The following is a 19,863-nucleotide window of genomic DNA, read 5'->3' on the forward strand; positions in this document are numbered from 1 at the left end:
ACCACAGCGATCTGTGGGGAACTCAGTCTGTAATTCCTCCTTGTGGTAAATGAACTCTTCTGACTAAAACTGTCATTCAAAATGCTAAAACTCTGGCAGGAATGGATTTTTTTTTAACATAAAATGACTTATCTGCTTTAAAAATTAATGGGGAGCCTAATTGGGATTTATCTGTGCAGTAAACCCCGGTAATGGTAGGGGTTATTAACCACAATCAATAGATCCATGAACACGTCAGACCTCCCCTAAAACGCGTATAGCTGCCTTTTAATTGGTGAAACACCGCATATACATTAATATGCACTGTGCAATAAATATGGTTAAAAGCTAACATCTACAGTCTTCCTTATCTCTGTTCTTGGGGCTCAGCCAATCAGCACCAAGGAAAATGGATTGGATTGGTTGCATTGCAAATAACTTTGAAGTACTTCAGCTTCCCAGGTTGCATATTCTTTACAATATGATCCACAAAAAAAAAAAAACTGAAACAGGAATAAGCAGGGATCTAATTTCATTTCTATACTTTTTTTAATTGTTGATAACTGTAACTGATTTTATTATGTAATTTTGACCTTATTGTACAATATGTTATTCTTAGTTTTGTTTTTATATATGTTAACATTTATGTGAACCTACATGACTTGAGGTTCTGTCACTTTGCTGCAGTTAAACGTGAATGTTTTCTCTTTGGGACAGTAAAGGATATTTCTATTCTGTTCTAAGTTGGATGCATTTTAGGAAATAACATTTCAACATGTCACAATAAAACTATTTGTTTTCATTACATTTTCAGAATCTAAAATATCCCGCATAGTTTTTCTTCTTGCATGCTTGCTGTATGATACTGCAGAAATATCTCTATTTTCCACCTAAACTTGTTTGGGACAAAGATGTGAAAGTATGGTTGAGGTGTTTCAGATTTATTTATTAGACATCCTCAATAAATATAGCACCATTTCAGAGGAGACATGTTGAAACAGAAGATGCTCTGACGTTCCAGGTTGGGACTTTAGAAGCTGTCTGGATGAAACAAGCGAACAGTCTGTCCTCGGCCCTGCAGAGGACTCAAAGTTCTGATCCAAACGGACCTCAGCCTCTAAATACAGACGACACAGGCATGCAGTCAGATTACGTACAACAACTTGGAGCCAGTTATTCAGGAGGGAAAAGCAATATTTAAGCACCTCATATGTTACAGTTTTTGTCCTCTGTTGAAATGATAACATCCCAACATTAATTAAAATGTTCAAAAGAGATTTTATAAAGTTTTACAAAAATCAGGTGGATCTTATCCCGGCTAGAATAAAAAGAACAAAAAGCATCTTTATTTAAAGCCCATAATAAAAGTCAGAGTGGTTTTCATAAAAATACAAATACTGACTGCCCAGTAAACGCCCCCTGCTGTTAGCTTATGATTCAACATTTATCAGAGAATGAACCAGCATCAACAGCATCGTTTCTAATATACGCCAATATAATGAGAAATGAGTCTAATTTCCTACAGTTTTCAGCCTACAGGGTTTTATTCCCCCTCCTTCTGATAAGAGGATGTTGGGTCTGTCTCTGAGTGGCCGCCATCTTGCTCTACTTCCTCCTGAAGTTCCCCAGCTGGATGCCCCGTCGGCTGGCCACACAGCGGAACGTGGCCGGCTGGATGCTCCAGTATTTCACCGGGTTGGCGAACAGGCTGATGGCAGAGTACGGTTTCTTCTTCTCGCTGGGAGATTTGGGGCAGAAGTCGTTGTATCCCACATTGTTGATTTTGTTGCCATGAAGAAAAATGACCTGTGCAGATGGAGAGACTTTGTGTTTAATTTGGTTTGGTGATATCCTGGAAACCAAACCACCAGTCTGTGTTTGATATTGTGGTGAAATTTAGGCTTTTGTTGGGTTTGAAGCAGATAGAAGGATATCTGGAGATCCTCAGGGGTCAGTTAAAGGATTCAGTTTGAGTGTCATCAAATATGTTGCTGTCAGATGTTTGCAGGCTGCTTTGGTTTAATTTAGCAGTTAACCTAAAAAGAAAAGTTCTGCAGAGATGTATTTGTTCCTTTATCCACTTATTAGAAAATAACGCAAGTTACATAAATAAACTTGTGTTTACTAAAGTTTACTAAATCAACAAGTCTGGTTTAGTCCAAATATATGGAAATATATGTACATGGAAATATTAAATAAATCTGTTTCATACCAATTCCCTACAATCATATGAATGCAGTCCTTCGGCAACGGGAACGAAACACTTCCTTGTAACAGGAAGAAAACTTCAGCATAACTAGACTCAATTTACCTTCAGTTATTTTATGGATAAAAGCAGCAACATTTATTTGATTTTTATTTAAATTAAAACAAAATGCAGCTTAAAAAGTGCAGTTTTCAGTTCAGATTAATTTAATTAATACCAGAATGTTTTTAGACTCCTTACCATCAGCCAGACTCTTTCTGAGACATCTGAACATTTAGTCCCTCTGTAGGAACCCTTGTGTTTTCTGATGGTACCACATGAGGGCGCTGTTTTCATTCAGAAAACCACTATTGAAGTTTACACTACTTCATTTCTTAAAATTCCTTTGGATAATGTTTTAGAGGTTGAGAATGGATTTAAATGTGAATCACTATGAAAATAAATTAACTGGACTTTCATTTATAATATTTACTATTTCCTTTGAAAACTATTTTCATCTTTTTCAAATAAATGTTTCCATTAAAGAGGGACTATGAAGTGCTAACTTCGGTCCTGGAGATGCCCCGGACTTGTTTTTGGTGCCCGCTCACCTGGAGGTACCGCAGGGAGCTGAGGCCCGCTGGGACTTTTTTCAAACGGTTGTGGTCCAGATGGATCTCCCGGATCTCCGGGATGCTGGCCAGGCTGCCATTTTCCACGGACCGGATCTGGTTAAAGCCCAGTCCTAACCTGCAAGATGTTTGGAGAGGTGTTAATGTCTGGAGGAGTTGCTGGAAGCTATAACCGCAAACATAATAATCGACATAATCGATGATTTCGACAATAATTAATCATCAACAACAGCATCGTTTCTAATGCATACCAACGTAAACATCAAGGTGTACCACAGGGTTCCATTCTAGGTCCAACTTGGTTTTTAGTGTCAGTGAAAAAACGACTAATGTTTTTACACACTTTTACACTGTAGTTTACAAATGCAAATATATAATAATATTTTAACCAATAGGATTTTTATGACACAATATACTAGTAAATTAAGAAAGAAAACATTTTTAAAACTTATGCTGAATTAATTAGTGTTTTGTTAAAAATAACTTTTCTTGGATAAAAGTATTTTACTATAATCCAAGAATCAAAAACTAGTGGACAGATCATTGTAGGTCAGTGTTTTTCAAACTTTTTCAGACAGAGGATCACTTAACCACTTAACCAATTTAACAAACACTGGCAGACTTAATATGTACAATATTAGTCTGTTAACTCACTTACTGCTGTCTTCTTTGTTCATCCTAATATAAAGGGGTGGTGCTGTTTTGTAAAAGTCAGTGGCCACAACAGAACCATGAACTAGTCTGCTGTGCTTTGAGTTATTTACAGATTGTGAAAGTGTAAATCCTAGGCTTTCCAATGATGTCAAACGTGGAAATAAAAAAAAAAGAAGTTGTTCTTTACTACATAATAATTATAATAATAGCAATAATAAAAACATAATAAAAAGTAAACTTGTGTTGCTGTGGCAGAAACAACTTTTCTGCACCATTAAATATAAAAGTTATCCACCCGCTTCTCTGAACCGTATTCATCTACTTTATTTAATTCCCAAATAAATATTTTTAAATTAAATAAAAATAATAACAGCTGTTGAAGTGACATGAATTAAATAGTCCTGCCGTTGCTTTTTTTCCAATGATATTTTCAGCTTTTCTTTTGAGTGACTCGTTCTTAAGCTACTTATCCATTATTATTTTTAAACACAATCCTTTGGTAAGCTAACTGTCTGCGTCACTTTTTAAACATTCACATGCAGTATCTTACGGACCACAGTTTAAGAAAGGCTGTTCTAGATGATTCTGTAATAAAGTAATTGTAGGCAGCAGCCGCCAGTAGAACTACATGCTGAGACAGATGGTGCATTGACAGATTGCAGAAAAAGCCGTGGATGGCCGCCACCTCTGCAGGTTCTTGTATCTCTTGAAGTCCTCCACCTCCACCTTGGAGATCTTGTTGTAGTCCAGACTCAGCTCAGTGATGGAGGTCGGGAGCGCTGGGAGGAAAAACACACCATCATAATCCAGCTGCTTGTGATGAAATGGCTGATTAGTCATGAGGGTTAGAGGACGACTGCAGTGACGATGAGGTGAGAGGATCTTCATCCTGGTGTCTGACCTTTGGGGACGGCTGTCAGCTTGGCCTCTGCTATGCCGATGTAGAGAGTGGACAGACCATCGAAGGCTCCCAGTTCGATCCCACTGTTGGCCAGAGGGTTGGCTCCCAGCTCTGTTTGGGGAAGCACACAACATCTGGATCCATTAGAGCTCATCCATCAACATGACGGCGAACATGGATGGTTAATTACAGTACGATGGAAACCGCACTGGTTGCTCCCAGAGATCTGCACACATTTGGTTAAATGAGCTGTAAATATAATAAATCACAAAGATTCAGGGTGGAACATCGACCTGCTGATGGAGAGAAACTGGTGCTTTTAACTAAAATAATGTTTTAGTTAGAAACTGGTGGTTTTATTACCGTATATTATATTCAGCTCATTGTGAATAAAATCAGCTGATCAGCAGAAACATCGCCTGAAGTCACATTTGTCTGTTCCAGTCGTGTTTCATTGAAAATTCAATTTACAAAAATTGTTTCCAAACGTTTTTATGTGATGTTTAGGTACGCACTTATTAACTAACTCTGCATCTGTACTCGGAATTTGGAAAATACCTAAAAGTACCTGGTCTGGAAAAAACTGGACAGTCATAGTTTGTAGGTGGAGGAAGTTCTGCATTAACTTGGCTTCAGTTCGGCTCATTTTGAACTAAAGTCTTTAGTTTCATCCAGAATCTAAATGTTATCACGATGTAAGTGTTTCGTATCAGTCTATATCGATAATTACTGATTGGTTTTTTTGTTTTAAATATCTAAAGTCCTGCCACACTGATGGCCTGACTGTTTTACCTACAGTTTTCTCTCCATGCCATTGTTTTTGATTTTAAAGCAGTCATAAGGCACAGTGACAAAACCTTAAACTGCTGTTGCGCCAGTCACTCAGCAAGTTGTTGCTAGGTAACCAAAGAATGAGTGAGTTGCTAGGTAACTGTAGAGTAAGTGAGTGAGTTAGTTGATGCCACTGACATTGCTTAACTAGCCTTGAGAGGTTGAGTGACTAAAGTCTTTCCTCTGCCTCCACCTCCCAGAATGCTTTATGGTTCTGGATCAGAGTTCAGTGAATATGCCACATGTTGAATATTGAATATTCTATCAGATGTGTTATCTACTGATATTTATGACGTGTCAATCCCGATATTCTTATTGATTTATTGTTCAGCTCTTGTCTTGGTGCATCTAATTACCAATTTAAACAGCATCATTTAATTTCTTACATCTGTCGTTTGACTGTTTCAGACTTTAGATCCTGTTTAGTTGTGGTTAATCAGCCTAAACTCTGTTCTGTTGAGGATGTGTTTGCTTATTTCTTCAGATGAAACATTATCTTCTGTTCTGTGCAGCTGCAGATTTCTGACTCAGGCTCAGTCTGTGCTGCAGCCACGTTCTGGGTCTAATTAACACCTGATGCTGAGTTCAGAGCAGCTCTATTATAGCTAACTAAATAACAAAATCTGAAATTAAGGAAATATTTTCATGAACTGAAATAAATAAAAGCGGTTATTAATGGGGAAGAACTGGAACTACATTGTGCGATTCTAAAACAAACCTTTTTTCATCCTCCACAAAAGCAGTTTTTGTCAGTTGTTGGCAAATTATGGCACTCCATTAGGCCGGTCACAATAAATATTAAAGCAATTATCGCATTATAAATTAAAATTAGTTCAATAATTTCAAAATGCATGGTTTATTGTTTTTCTCTTTTCTCTCCCTTTCTACCAGAAGTATTTTTGGACGACAAAAGTCTTCAGCCTGGTGCTTCAGTCTCAACGAGGCCTTTTCTTGAAGGACAGTTTTGTTCACATTTATTTCATAATTAATTTCATTTGTCGTTTCTGGGTTTTTTTATATTTTAGATATTTAAAACAATTTTCTGTTCCAGTGTTAAATATTAAATACTTGAAAATTGTCTCAAAACAACGAAATTATCATTTATCAAAATAATTTCTGGGATAAATTTATCGGCAAACAAAATTTGACCTACACTCTATACTCTAGTCCACAAGAAATGGCGGCAGCAAAAGTTGGGATAAAACGACAACAATAATTGAAAAGAGTGTCTTTTGAGTATTCATTACCCAATCCATAATCACAATACAATACTTTATCCTTTTTGAATTCTGCACCTAAAAATCAGATAAAGTCTGAAAAACTAAAACTACTGCTGCAACTAATGAAAACTAAACTCAAACTAAACAATATTTAACTAGAAAACACATAAACTAACTGAATTAGATAAACAGAAAGCCACAACAAATTAAAACTAATCTATACTGAAAACACCTAAACGAATTATAACCCTGGTTCAGGTTTCCTCACCCAGCACATGCAGCTTCCTCAGGCCCTTGAAGGCCTCCTTCTGGATCCGGTTGATGTTGTTCTCGTGGAAGCGCAGCTCAATGACGTTGGGAGGCAGGTTGGCCGGGATCTCCGTCAGCAGGTTGTAGGACAGGTACAGCAGCCGCAGGTGGTCCATGTTTCTGAAGGCCTTGGGGTGGATCTTGGAGATCTTGTTGTTGATCAGGAACAAACCCTGAAGGTGGGAGAAGATGAGACCAAATCTTATTCTGTAGGAGTGGAACAATGTTTTGCACTGCAGCAGTTTGATGTGATTAATAGACAACAGGGAGAAACTCTAAAAGTGATTAAATATTCCTTTCAATATGAAGAAATACACAAATTTCAACAAATGACCACAACAGGTCTTGATGCTCAATTACCAATTTTTTTCTGTTTTCTTGTTCATTGTACGACTGTTTTAAAGTTGTTCAGAGCTGACAGTAGGGGTGGGCAAAGCTTCATCACAATATTTTGTGGTTCCATTGTGGTTTATTTTCTTAGGTACCTGACTGTGTGCAATAATAGCCCCACAAACACAAAACCTGCTCTTGAAATACATTCCTACTTGGGACACCATTCAGATAAAGATGTGTGATATATATCATTAAACTACAAAAAATAACTGCATTTAATAAATTTTACTCTTCTAAACTTTTATTAATGCTTTCATTGAACTTTGGAATAAAAAAAAGTAAAACTAACAATCCCAACACTATGGACAGTTTTTGGGATTTGAAACATTGTGAACTGGAATTTATCAGGACAACAAAACCTCAAAACGACCATCATGATAAAAAAATTTATAAATTATAAAACAATACGATAAATGCTGACAGCATGGTCACCAGACCAGAACCAGGCGAAGGATAAAAAGAAATGTTTTGCTAACAGCAAAGGCCTTTAGTGGAGCCTCTGTAGAGGAATCTGTTTGGGTCTGGAGTCGAACCAGGAGTGGTTGGGTAGTGATGTGATTTTTCACTGACTCAAGCTGCTTTCATCACTTCATTATTATCGTTTTTATCCTTTGTTTTCGTCCAGACTTACTGTCTTCCCTCTTCTGGTGCAGGATTACAATGCATGTCTCGTTTAAAGTTGGATAAAATGCAAAATGACTGTTCAGACTGCAGACACTTTGAAAACGATCAGATGCAATTTAATTCCACATGCAGAAGTGGAACAGATTGGATTAATTGGGGGGTGGGGGGGCGTAAAAAAGATCAGAATCGGGCCGTTCAGACTGCCAAGAAAAAGTTGGATATGAGTCGCATTTCCCTGCTAACACAACTCATTAGTGTTCAGTATGAACATCTGCTGCCGTAAGACTCGTAAAACTGGCTTAAAATTACAATAATACGAAAAGTGCAGGTTTGAGTACTTGGAGTACAAACTTACAATAAATTAGCCCACAATTATTACAGTGCAAACTGACCTTTGAGATGTGAATATTTCACACACAGACTTTGCAATTACAATTAATTTACAACACTTAAATGAAACGAATTTAACTGAGTCAGGGAAACATCTGGTCTGCAATGTGCATGTCCTTCTGATTCAGATCCTCTCCAAGCTTTAATACAAGGCATTAACCCCAGATTGTTAATGATTAACTGAGGAATAAAATCTAATATTTTCCATTCCAACAACATAAACTCACATCTGGCTCCAGCTGTTTAAACAATGAAACAACTTAGTTTCATGGGATTAAACTTGTTTTATAGATGTTTTCACTGAGCAATTTACATATATATATATATATATATATATATATATATATATATATATATATATATATATATATATATATATATATATATATATATCACATTGAATGTATGATATTCCAAACAATTATTATTATTTTTTTATTATTTTTTTTATTCCTTTATTTAACCAGGTAAACCCCATTGAGATCTAGATCTCATTTTCAAGGGGGACCTGGGCAGAAGTCTGCAGTACACAGCAACCTGGTTACAAAACAAAATTGAATTATTACATATACACAAATATAAAACAGAATAAAACAATTTAAAAACAGTGACACTGTTTAAATTATAATGACGAGATGATTTTTTATATTCTGCAGCATTATTTTTATATCTAGTTTTTGTTATAATTTTAATTAAATCCAAATTTAAACAATTAACTAAAAAAAATAACTTCCTGCGATGATAAAAAAAAAATGTTTAAAGGTAAAAACATTTGAGATTTTTCTATTCCAGTGTCGACTTGTCGAAAAAAGGCAGTAAATCAATTAACTGCATGATGAATTAAAACGAGCTCAATAATTTTTATTGGCATGATTTATCGTTTTTCTCTTTTCTACCAAAAACTGGATCATAAAAGTCCTCAGTCTGATGGTCTCAACCAGCCCTTTTATTGAAGGACAATTTTGAGACTTCATAATTCATTTTATTTCTTGTTTGTTTATTTATTTTGGGCATTTAAAATGCCTTCCACTTCCAGTATTAAAAGTTAATTAGAATTTAAAGTTTATTGATCTTGTGTTATTACATTATAATGCTATTCCCATTATATTATTTGAATACGGCGTCAAAACATCAATATTATCAGAAGTTATTTACCATCAATAACTTCTGGGACAATTTATTGTTTAGCAACATTTGTTATTATGACGGGCTGTGAATCTGAGTGCACACTGCTCTGCAGCTTCATCACAACACTAAATCCAAACATCTTCATCTTTAAATAAACAGTAGCAGTGGAATCTGTTGCACATTTTTAGTTCTTGATATTTTAAATCCTCCATCAATCCTCCGTCTGAGTCTGCTGTCCTGCAGGATTTAACAGTTGAATCTCTCTTACATAAAGCTTGTTGAGGCCTTTAAAGTCGTCCTCCTTGATCTCGGTGATGTCGTTGTTCTGCAGGTCGATCATCACCGTTTCTTCAGGAATCTTCTCAGGAACAGAAATTAAACCTGCAGCATAAAGGAAACTTCAGCTTAGAGACGGGAACAGATGAAGATGCAGGATTTCTGACTCAATGTCTAACTATTCATAGTGATTCAGTCAGTCATAATTTCATTCTCACGGTTGGTCATAAAGTAAATTTATGCAGGTTTTCTGTTTCTGCCACAAGTGGATCATTTTAGGACTATTCAGAACCACCCTGTCGGTTCTTCAGGACCGCGGACCGAACAAATACAGCTCTGTTTTTAAATCTGAACACGTGCAGGATGTTTCTGTGCAGACAGTGGTATTACAACGTGGCACCAGAACCAAACACTGCAGCTGCAGTGGTGATGGAGACAGAAATCAATGTTTTATAAGCATTTTTTCAACTCCTGAATGAATTACTGAGCAGAAAGTACTAACTGATGCATTCAGGGACAGCTTGTACACTGACGCATCTGGAGCATCTACACATTAAAACAGCTCCAAAGTGATGGAAACATCTTTTATTCTCTTTTATTTCCAAACCAAAAGTTCCTAAATAACAACCTGGATCAATTTATTGTTGTATACTTCACTCAATGATCTTCTATAACCTCATTATTCTTAATTAAAACAATCAATATTCAGTCAGTTCTTTTGTACATTCTTTTTAAAGTTTGTTTTTGACTGAATAATGTACTTTAAACCGAGATTCAGATTAGACGACCTTTACAACCAAAGCACAAGAAGTTTTAGTGTTTTTCCAACTTTTCAGATCTTTAAAACAATTTAAGGGTATTCACACCAGGTGTGTGTGGATGGTTTGATTGAATTACATTCTGTTTTTCTAGAAGGTCTGGTTCGTTTAGTGAGGTGTGAATGTGCAATAAAACTCTAATGTGGACCAAAAGAACAAACTCATCTGTCTAAAAACCTTAGTACCAGTACGATTAAAGTGAACTCTGGTGTGGTTCGAATGCATATGTGAACATCAAGCAGACCAAAGGCCGCTCCAAAAGTTGCAAGCGATCTACAGCACGGGGCATTCAGGGTAAATGCAGCCAAAACAAATGAGCTAGTCTAGTGCTGGCAGGAGAAATGACACATGATCTTTTACCAAACAAACAGCTAAAATGTTTTAGTTTCACAGTAAATGTTAGGAATATCTCCTGTGATCCATAAATGGGATAATTTCTTTATTTTTTGCTGGATTTAAATGCCAGCAGGAATCCAACACCACCCAGAAAAATTTTAAGTATTTGGATGAATTTGGAAAAATAAATACTTATGAGCAAAAAGGGGGGAAACTTTTAACAATAAGTAGAACATGAAAATTAGACTGACCCTGATCGGAGCACTGCAGCACTCCAGGTGCACAGCGGCAGTGAGCCGGGCAGTCCTCATCATCATAATCATCATCATCATCGTCGTCGTCGTCATCGTCATCCCAGTCTGCCATCATGATGTCGTTGGTTTTCATGAGCTCCATGACGTTCACGGGCCGGTAGGGCTTGGCGTGGCCGAGCGTCAGAAGGCAGAGCAGGAGGAGGAGCCTCATGGTTTAGTCTGATCTGATTGGTTGAGCAACAGGCGCCACCAGGGGGAGCTGTAGGAAGAGAGAGGTCGGGTTAGCTTTCAAACCAACAGGATTTCTGTGCGTCAAAGGTGGCACCATCCATCAAATGAATAAGATAAATATTTCTGTATTTGAAACTTATAAATTCATTAAACAAATAAAAAAGTGTAAATTTCTAAGAATTAAACAAAATATTTAAATAACAGGTAAATTCATTATATTTCATTATGTGCATAATGAAGTTGTTGCTATAACTCATCAAATAAAACCTGACATCTGATTGGTTAACCTGCACAGCGACTCAGCTTCAGACCAATCAGCAGGACATATGACACTTAGCTCCGCCCACTCTCACTGATCGATAGATTAAATACATTAACGGTTTCTTGAATCATATGACTGCAAAGAAATTAAAATCTGAAATAATTTTTAGGCTTTTGAAATATAATAAATTAAATATTTAATGATTTTCACATTTAATATATACATTTTACAAATTATTGAAACATTTAAATATTTTCAGATACATTTATTTACCTGAAAATGTCAATATATTTAAATGATCACAAATAAAGTATTAGATAACTTAACTATTTATTTACTGATTGTTTCATTGATTTATTTATAGCATTAGATGCTGTTGTAGTTCAGGAAGTTTGAGGCAGAATTAGATCATTTTCTGTGCTTGGCTGTATGAACTAATTTATATTTTAGGCTGTTCTTGTTTCTGTTATTGGAAAATAAAAATGTAAACAATTTTCTGTTTATTTTCGGTTAGTTTAACAGGGAGAAATGCAGTGTGTTTTGCTTCATGTTTAGTTGTTATGCATGCAGGCTTCTCACCAAATCTGATTTCCAACCTTAGTCTGTTGTTTTTGTTTTGCTCCTTCACATTTTTTGTTTTTGTTTCAAATCATTGGTAATTTGAGTTTTCTATGCTGACAGAAAAATACTTCAGTTAAAAATTTTCTTAAAAAACATGACTTATAGTTCTTACACTAGGGCTGCCACAACAAACAAATTACCTTCAATGACAAACTGTTTTTCAGATCATCTGTGTTCAGTTTGGAAAAATCCAATCCCGATTATCCTCCTTGAGTCAGAAACAAATCAAATCTGATCCAGCTCCCAGGAAACAGGGGAATACTACTTTAAAATAATTTTTGTTCCATCGTTTCAGGAGCAGATCATAAAATGCAACCAGGTAAATGTTTTGTTCTCACAAAGGTCTTCAAATTTATATAAATTTTGAAAAAGAAAATATAAATATGTGGAAATCCTGCAGTCTGAGACATCAGAGAAAACAGCCAGGGATAAACATGGCGGTCGCTGAGTCAGTCTGCAGCGTAAACAGAGCAGATGGGCGGCTGAAGGAAACATTGCAGAGTTAAAAAGACGAATAAAAACAATCTGGACTCCACGAAGGTCCAATCTTTGCCATCACCTCTGCTGCCAACCTGACTTCTGCTCAGGTGAGGCAGGCTGATGAATTAATGAGTTGGTTTATGGGCTGACTTCCCCCCCTCTCTATTTGAATTTGTTTGCAGCCAAAATCTGAGATCAAACTACAGCTGGTTCTGGGTGGAACATGTCACTGAAATGTATGTTTTGGTTGCGCAGAGGGAGCAACATGTGCAGACTGAGAGGATGTGAGGAGCTGGATGTGTCGTTTTGATCTTTCTACATGTGGTAGAGTTAAGGCTCCTCAACTGGGAGGTTCCTGCAGAGGTTTTATAGAGGAGAAAAGAATAGATTAAGCTTTTATTTGTCCCTTGATGCAGACAAATAGAATATGACTAAATTACATATTTTATGGAATATTTAAGAAGCAGATTCTAAGAAATATGCAGATGTTAATAGAAAAAAACCAAGTTCTGTTTCTTCAGGTTCTCAGCAAAAGAGGAATAGTAACTAACTTTTATGAAGCAGTGAGAAAGAAAATAGTTGCAAAAAGTTGTGCTGAATTCCTGAGTGTGGAGAAAACATCTTCATGGATGAGCTGGAGACAGCAGGAAGTTAGGCTGAGAGCTGTGGCAATGCTGCACCATCTCATGGGAAAAGCTCTGCTTTACAGACTAAACAGGAACAGAAACCTTCGTCTGATGTTGGCTACAGTTACGCCTTCATCATCGGACTGATTCAGAACCTACTTTATTCCATATGGAGGATAAAGGCATTAAAGGCCAAAACTTTAACATATTTTGAGGCTTTGCCTTCACAATGAGTTCAGATCTGATAAATTTACTCTTTACTGACTTCAATTTATATTTCTTAGATTGATGATTAATCTTAACTTTAAGAAGTTTCTGATGTATAAAACTCCTCGATGTGTTTTATTCCTCTGGTTATATCTGTGAAACCTAGAGGGAGTTCAGCTTCAGCACTGATTTTATGATGTTCTCTTTGTTGGTGGTTGTGGTTGGTGCTAAATAAAATGGGTTGAACATCAGCTACAAACTAAAGTTTTTTTAATCTGAAGACGTAATTTCATCAGCTGAATCAGTTCATGAGGGCAGGACATGTCCTAGCTTTCTACGTACATGATGACTAAACCTCATTATGGCAGAGCTGGCGCATTAAAAATATAAACACAAACACATGTTCCCGTTCATCTGCACAGTTTCTATAACTGTGCTGTGTGCCGCCAAGAGGAGCGCATGGGCCAGAACTAGAAGCTCCAAATCTGATTGAGAACTTGTAAAAAGGTTTTATGTTTTGGTGTTTATGGATCCATGTTATTGTTTATCAAAAATCTGATCAGCAGTTCCCATCTGAAGAATGAAGATTTCTGCAATTAGAAAGACCAGACTCTAAAATCTAACAATCTGTTGAAGAAAAATCTGGTCTCATATTAAGATAAAGGTATAGTTTGTAAATTTTTATTAGATTGCTTGATCACTGCGGTCCTGATGAAAATTAAGACGTTTATGGCTCTTTTCAAGACTGATAGTCTGGTAGACTGAGTTTGACTTGGGGACCAAAATTGCAACATTAGTTCAGCAGTTCAGCTGCTCCAGTTCACTTTCACACTGCACTGTGTCGAATGATCCAGACTAATTGATGAACTTCTCACCTGTGGTGGCGCTCACCAAGAACTACTCAAGGAAACAACATAAAATCCTCTGAAGTGGACATAAGTGCAACTTCCTTCTTCACAAAATGTAAATGAAAATGGAGTAGAGATATATTTTTGTTAGATTTTTCTTTTCTTTTTGGTAAAAGGCCATTTCTCCCTCTAGCGCTAGACTCTTTCATTGTTTCGGTTCAGTTGACCCAGAAAGCTCTACACTGCAGTCTGTTTCCTGCTTTTGGAGCAATCTCTGGTCCACTTGCATCCACATATTCACGGTGCCAAAGTTCCCTTTAATCGAATCAAGGTTTTAGTTTTTAGGTGGACCACAGTTAGCTTTTTTGATGCTTTTTTGAAATGGAGTAGAGTTTGATTAAAGAGGACTAAATGTATGTGAATAGGCTCTACGAGTCAAAATCGTAGAGCCTATTCTACAATTTTGTTGAGAACAATGCTAGTGAGAGCTGGTTGGTTCAGAACAATTCTAGTGAGAGCTGGTTGGTTCAGAACAATGCTAGTGTTTCCTTGATTGAGCCTATCCATTGTTATCAATCTGCCACAATAGCTGCAACTCAACAGTGTGCATGACACAAGCTTTTTGATTGTGTTTCTGCTCTTAACTCTGTCCTGCCTCACAGACTGCGGTGAAAGCGGTTAGCCGTTGGTATTTTCTCCCTGGATATTAAAGGACTTTCTAACAACCGCATATAAAGGTCTCAGGGTGGCCCCCACACCTCCTCTGCCATCAGTGTTGGCACCAGCTCTCATCAGGGCTTTGTACACACCACCATGCCATGACCGCACCGCCATCAGACTGCTGTGGTGAGACTCATCTCTGGCATGAGTGAAGCAGCTGCGGCGACAGAGTTGTTTCTGAGCAGAAGAAAAACCAAGGAGCTCTTTGTGGACTTGGGAACAGAAAACTAACATCCAACCACATTACATTAAATGGAGAGGCTATTGGATTTCTGTTTCATTTTTCAGGTTGTTTGTTTTCTATTTTAGCCCAGAAAAAAAATCTTGTTTCTGAGCAAAAAGAAAGGGATAAAGATCACTCGATCTTTGTAAGCCAAGTTTTGACAAGTTCAGTGAGTCACTGAATGTTTGTAGTCCTGTGTATTATTAACCTCTTAATTGCCAGGTGGACACCGGTGTCCTCATGGACCCATTGACTGACATGTAAGTATTTTGGAGTATGACAATTAAGCAAAAGCTAAAAACTTGCATTATAAAAACAAATACACAAAAAATTTCGAGAAGTCAGAGGGAGCTGCATTGTGTGTTTGTAGGTTTAGAGAAAGTGGATGACAGGGTACCAACAGAGGAGCTGCAGTGTTGCATAAGGAGCTCTGGAGTGGCACAGGAATGCGTTTAGCTACGTTCACCCAGCTGGTCTTTATGCTCAGTTCTGATTTTCTGCTAAAATCCAATTGTTTTTTAGTGTGGTGGTTCATGCTGCTCTAATTAAATGTGAACCCCATCAGACTTCTGTGTGAATGATTTACGACTCCAGGGCGTCCCACACACGCATAAGAAGAATACAGACGTCACCATTTATGGCAGTAATAACGGCCACTGCCATCCATGGATGGATTTTAAAGTTGTTGAGCAATGAAAGCTCAACAACTGTCATTGTTGAAAATTGTTCATTGAGCAGTGAAAGTTGTTTACATCCAGATTTGCTCATAGTATGGCTCCTGGTGGTGCAGACAGTATCGTTACAAGATCTTAAGATAAAGGAATCCGCCATTGTTTATGTCCAGATTTACAGCATCTGGCTTCTGCGTGAAAGCTGGATAAAATAAAACTTCAGAAGCTTTGAAAACAGATACGGTTTAGCGCCACCTATAGAAGTGGCAGAGTTTGGATTTTGGGGTGTAAAAATATCGAAGTGTGGTCATTCAGACTGCTGTGGAAAAAGTTGGATACGGATTTGCGTTGCATTTACCTGCTCTGTTAACATAGCCTTAGATTGGGGCAGTGGAGCTGTGAGACAGCAGTGAGGTGTGCCTCAAGGATCAGCTCTAAGCCTCTTCTTGTTTGCTTTGGTGACGGACATGCTGGCAGATGAGGCTAGACAGGAGTCTCCATGGACTGTAATGTTTGCAGATGACATTGTAATCTGCAGTAAGTGGAGGATGCAGGAGGAGGAAGAGCTAGAGAGGTAGATGAGCTGCAGAAATGCAGAGAGTAAATGAGAATGAAGAAGCATTTACATGCAGGTTGGAAAGGATAAAGAGTTTCATCAAGAGCAAGAGGAAGGGTGTAGAAGACCAGTAGCGAGATCAGAGATGTTTGTTTAGAGACACAACCAATGAGGAAAAGACAGGAGGCAGAACTGGAGGCTGCAGACCTCAGGATGTTGAGGTTCTCTTTGGGAGTGATGAGGATGGACGGGTCAGGACTGAGGACAGCAGGGGGACAGCTCAGGCTTCTGGAGATAACAAGAGGCAACATTGTTCCCTTTTCATTCATTTCCTGTGGAGCTTGCTCAATGAGGGCCGATTCCTTGTCCTCGTCCCGCCAAGTAACCGGTGAAATTTGTGCATGTGAAATTTCAAGCTTACAAGCCGGCTAATGACGCTACTCAAGGATGTTGAAAAACGTTCAACTTTAGTCACTGTCTGTGTGTTCGGTTCATACCGAAGGGAGGAATCTTTCACTGCCGCTCATCATTCCCTCTGTGTTGAGCCTGGGAGACATGCTCCAAGTAGAGACGGTGAGTTTACTGATAGAAGAATGCCATTATGTAATTGGTAGAGACTTATGCACGTGGTGAAAGAGGACATGAAGTTGGTTGGTGTGAGAAGAGAGGACTGAATGGAGTCGGATGATAGGCTGTGTTGACCGTTTTATATATCCATGGATACAATATATTTATATCACTTTTAAACTGACACCTCTGGCTTGAGGCGCCTCTTGTCTCAGAGGGCAGCACCGTTTCAGGGTCAAACCATGAAATCCAGCCGACCAGGTGAAGAAGTGGACGGAAGAGGATCAAATCCTTCTGACTCAGAAGTTAAAATCAAAAGGTTGTGTCAAGCTCAACCTTCAGATAACATTAGAAAGCAAAGACTTGACTTTTGTTCTGCCTAACAGTTGGATTTCCTTTCAGAACCACAGAAACAGATTTCTTTGACAGACCCGTTTCAGGACTAAATGCAGAGGTTCTGAAGGATCATGTTCCTATAAAAGGAGGGTGAATGGAACGGTGCAGCCAGTGTAAATATTTGTCCAGCTCTCACCTTTTCCCTGTCACCATGAAGTGATTTACCCTCCATCAGACGGAGGGTTGCGTGTCTCCGCCAGCGCCGATGCATTCAGAGCCCCTCTTAAAAGTTCAGTCCGTGCCACAAATATGCATGGTGGTTGGGGGTTCTGCTTCGACAGCAAATCCTGCCCAGACGAGGCCCCTCTCCCCACCTCGCTCTCTCCCTCTCCATCCCCCTCCGGACTCATTCATCATGGAGATCATGGTCTTTCTTTACAACTTGGCACAAGGAAATAAATTGGAAACAAATTTTACGGCTGCTTGTTTTCTTTGCGCTGCATTAAAACGCGATACGTTTCAGCATTTCCCATCAGTCAAACTAGCTCAGATGAATTATGTCTTCATCTTTCAGAGAACATCCAGAACAGAAGCACGCCTCTCTGTTGGATCTGGCTTCAGCTCTGTTTCTGAACTCTCACCTGAAATCAGTCACTAAAACTGAAAGTGCAGGACAGGAAGTCCTTCAAACTGTCAGAGGTGCAGATGGCTTGGCATTGCGGTGAATAGTTCTGATAATGAGTTGTATCATTAAGGATAAATGTTTGTTGGTCCGGTTCCAGGGTGGAAATTTATCCGCTGATTGTTCTGATTCTATGCAAACAAAACTAATTAAAGAGTCTCTCTCCGGATCTGACTCACTCAGAAATAAAAGAACAGAAACATCATAAAGGTGTTGCTCAAAAACAGCAGGAAGCTCCTCAGTATCTCATCCTACTACAAGCACACAGCAGGTGTGAGTGCTACTGAAAGCAGGGTGTGTCCTACCTCAGGGGTGTCCAGGTCCAACTCCGGGTGGTGAACAGATCAGCAGCTGAAGGCTGAGAGATGCCTCCTCACTCGCTACGCTCCCAGAGAATGAACAACAGCATCAGCCTCTCTCCTCTGCAGGAGGAAAACCCTCCCCTCCACCCCCCACTAGCGGAAAACCTCAGCTGTTCGCGTTCAGTGGAGCTTCTGACTCTGTGGCTCAATGTCTCAGGGACCGAAGGGGGGATGGAGGGTGTAAGGACCTCATTCATCAGGAGCTTTGAGGTGAAGCCAGGAGACTCCTGAGTTTCTCAGGTTTATAAAAACAGAGATGGAGGGTCGGCCCCGTCCCTTTAGTGAGCAGCTGACTGACATGGTAAAGGTTTACCTTCATGTGAACGGACCCAACAGACGGGCCTCTAGCATGAAGCCATCAGCTGCTTCAGTTGAGGAACACGTCTTCCTGTCTGCTGTAAGAGTCCCTTAATGACCAGAACCAGATCCTGGACTGATCTACTGGTTCTGGTCTTTGGTTTCAGATTTTAGTCAACATAAATCTGCAGATCACAGATGGAAATCAATCCATAAATCAAGTTTACTTGTGCAGCACATTTCATCAGCAAGGCAGTTCAAAGTGATATGTTGGTCAATGTTCCATTAATTATGGTTTCAAAGCAACTCTTAACAGGTGGCTTTTTAGGCTTCATTTAACTCAGTGTTTTGGCTGTTTTGCAGTTTAATGGAAGTTTGTTCCATATTTGTGGTGCATATAAGCTGAATGCTGCTTCTCCATGTTTGGTTCTGTGGATGCAAAGCAGACCAAAACCAGAAGACCAATAGACAAAAGTATTACAATTACAACTTTGCTTTCTTACAACGAATGCTCTACACACACTGCAAGAACCGTTTATATTCAGTTTAATTTAAAATTATAAATTATTGCCACTGACCTTGAAAATCACTGGCAGATAAATAAAATAAAGGAAATGGCTTTTAGTATGAGCACACAGAGCACTATTAATGGACTTTTATTGCAAGTTTTAAAGCTTTATGTGTCACTATTTACCAAATAATTCAAAGTTGACACTTTTAATGCACTTAATACATGTTTGCTTTATTTACTGAATTACACTTCAAGACAACAGCCATAAAAATTAATGAAGACTCCTTCATGTTCACGACAGGTGTTTTGTCATGTTTATGACAGTCTTGTGCACACTCACTCAAATAAAGTGTTCCGTTAGTTTATTATAGTTAATGATGCAGAAGTGGATTTTTGTCTCTGCCAAAGCAACTCATGTCCACCTTTTCCCTCTGTTACATTTCCTTTTTTGTTGTTTTTGCATTGCATTTACCACTGTAATGTTATTAATGAACACAACCCTTGGATATTACATGTTTATCTTTTCAAATGTTATATTTTATGATAATATGTACATCTTTTTTGCTGTTCAAACATACTGTTTTTAGTTAATACAGATGATTCAACTTTTTTGTGAAAAAAATGAACAGAAACTAAATTAGGGATAAATCAAAATTGGGTGATCTGAAGTGAACAGCTCCTGCATCAGTAAGAGATGAATAAACATGTTGATTTTAAGGCTTTTTGCACATCT

At 38.2% G+C, this 19,863-nt stretch overlaps 2 protein-coding genes across 2 annotated transcripts in view; one reads left to right on the forward strand and one right to left on the reverse strand.

Moving 5' to 3' along the window:
- Positions 1-19,863, forward strand: part of cenpp (centromere protein P) — an 88,693-nt gene that overhangs the window by 40,268 nt on the left and 28,562 nt on the right. The gene's annotated exons all lie outside the window — the stretch shown is intronic.
- On the reverse strand, positions 905-18,446 carry aspn (asporin (LRR class 1)). Its single transcript, XM_014967392.2, has 8 exons — positions 18,266-18,446; positions 10,928-11,189; positions 9,515-9,627; positions 6,671-6,884; positions 4,352-4,462; positions 4,136-4,229; positions 2,776-2,914; positions 905-1,785 (listed from the first exon to the last, which is right to left on the reverse strand). Exons 2-8 carry the CDS (start codon positions 11,139-11,141, stop codon positions 1,585-1,587), a joined length of 1,086 nt encoding a protein of 361 aa, XP_014822878.2. The 5' UTR covers positions 11,142-11,189; positions 18,266-18,446; the 3' UTR covers positions 905-1,584.

Source organism: Poecilia mexicana, unplaced genomic scaffold (genome assembly GCF_051168715.1).
Source record: "Poecilia mexicana isolate PSO_F unplaced genomic scaffold, ASM5116871v1 scaffold_5, whole genome shotgun sequence".
In the NCBI taxonomy this organism is placed as follows: domain Eukaryota; kingdom Metazoa; phylum Chordata; class Actinopteri; order Cyprinodontiformes; family Poeciliidae; genus Poecilia; species Poecilia mexicana.